Here is a 1,901-nt window from a genome sequence, read left to right on the forward strand (position 1 = left end):
TATATGGCCGTCCAAAAACAAGAACGTAGAAAAAAAATAAAAATGGGAAGTGACACAACCTAAAACGTAAGACGACCAAATAACACCGCGTAATCTTAGAAACTTAGGAAATAAAATAAAATAAAATACGCTTTATTTATTTGCAGTTGACGTTACGAGTTAATGACCCTTTCTAATCATCAACCACTCACCCCCCACTCTCCCCTCCCCCCATTTATATTCACCCCCCATAACCAAAATCAAACAACCTCAAACCACACAAACACACACACCTCTTCTTCCCCTTCTCTCTCTCTCTCTCTCTCTCTCTAAACCAATAATTCATATTCACTCAAAAAATTAAAACACCATGCAACAAGCAATTCCTTATAGGTCATGGCAACCTCTCATCACACACACCTCCACCACCACCACCACTCACTTCACAATTAGCCCACACACATTAACCTATTCGACAGTGTCTCCAACAGGATTATCTCCGAAAGACAATATCGGTTTGGAACCGAATAACAACAATAATGGTAATAGTCATTTCTTCATTTCCTCCAAAATGGTACCCAACATGGTGTTAGAAAACGCGATTATAGTCTTTGCTAGCCGCGGGTGTTGCATGAGCCATGTTGTGAAGCGATTGCTATTGGGTCTTGGGGCCAACCCTGCGGTGCACGAGGTGGAGGAGAGTGATGAAGTGGGTGTTGTTAGAGAATTGGAAGCAATTGTGGGTGCCAATAATGGAGGGAATAAGATGCAATTTCCAGCGGTTTTTATTGGTGGCAAATTATTTGGGGGATTGGATCGGGTTATGGCTACTCATATTTCTGGGGAATTGATTCCAATTCTCAAAGAAGCAGGGGCACTATGGCTTTAACTCTCTTTTTTTTCCCCTTAGATTAATTTTTCCATTTTCGTTCTTGGTTTTCTTATTGTATTATATACTATTATTTGTTATTTACGTGTTAATTTCCTTCTCCCTGGGAGGCTGTAGAGAAAAAAAATTGAATGTAATAAAAAATTATTTTCGATGTGTTCTGACATGGATGCAAAATTTGATGATGTGGGAATAGAAAATTTTCTGGAGTTGCAGACATTGGTACAGTGGAGGAGACTCCACATACTAGACTAATCGTTACAGTTTTTATTTTTTTTATTTTTAAGTTAACTAATGGTTAAAGTTGTGATAATTGGAATAATGGGAAGAGATAGAATAGAAGAAAATAAAATGACACGTCATGAGATAATAGATTTTATACTTGTATCTTTCAATGCAGAAATCATTTCAGATATGACTTTTTTTTTAGTTTTCAATTAAGTAGAAGAAGTTATTTAAGTAATTATTATAAAATTTATTGAATTTGTATGTAATTATAAATTCTAATATAAAAATATTTTCATTTTTTATGTATTTTATAAAATTCATAATTCAATTTAGAAAAAAAAGAATGTAATAAAATGGGATAAAATATATTAAATAAATAATTGAATTTATCATGATAATTTGTTATTGTAATAGTGTCAACAAATTTTGCATTGCTAATACATATATTATTTATATATTCATTAATTATTATTTTTATTTTTTAAAATTCAAATAAATGTCATAAAATATAATAAAAAAATTATTTCATTTTTTTGTAATATTTTATCAGTTAGGAGTTATATTTATTTTTATTTAGAGATTACAAGTAGAATTATTATAAGCAAAAAAATCTCTCCTTATTACTGTTCTTATTTAATTTCTATCCCCATAGCCAGAAGCATAAGATTAATTTTATGAAACATAGAGATCATCAAAATGAATTTTATTTCTTTGAACAAAGTTTTTTCATAAAATGAATGAATCAGTTTATATTTCTTCTTATTATTTAACATAGATGTATAATTAGGGTTTAAATTCAACACCA

General features: G+C 30.8%; 1 protein-coding gene across 1 annotated transcript; it reads left to right on the forward strand.

The window, feature by feature from the left end:
* The first annotated feature begins 207 nt into the window (after positions 1-207).
* On the forward strand, positions 208-1,085 carry LOC114417164 (glutaredoxin-C9-like). The gene has a single exon (XM_028382272.1). The coding sequence runs from the start codon at positions 350-352 to the stop codon at positions 866-868; it is 519 nt and encodes a 172-aa protein (XP_028238073.1). The 5' UTR covers positions 208-349; the 3' UTR covers positions 869-1,085.
* Positions 1,086-1,901: the final 816 nt, after the last annotated feature.

Source organism: Glycine soja, chromosome 6, assembly GCF_004193775.1.
Source record: "Glycine soja cultivar W05 chromosome 6, ASM419377v2, whole genome shotgun sequence".
Taxonomy (NCBI): Eukaryota; Viridiplantae; Streptophyta; class Magnoliopsida; order Fabales; family Fabaceae; genus Glycine; species Glycine soja.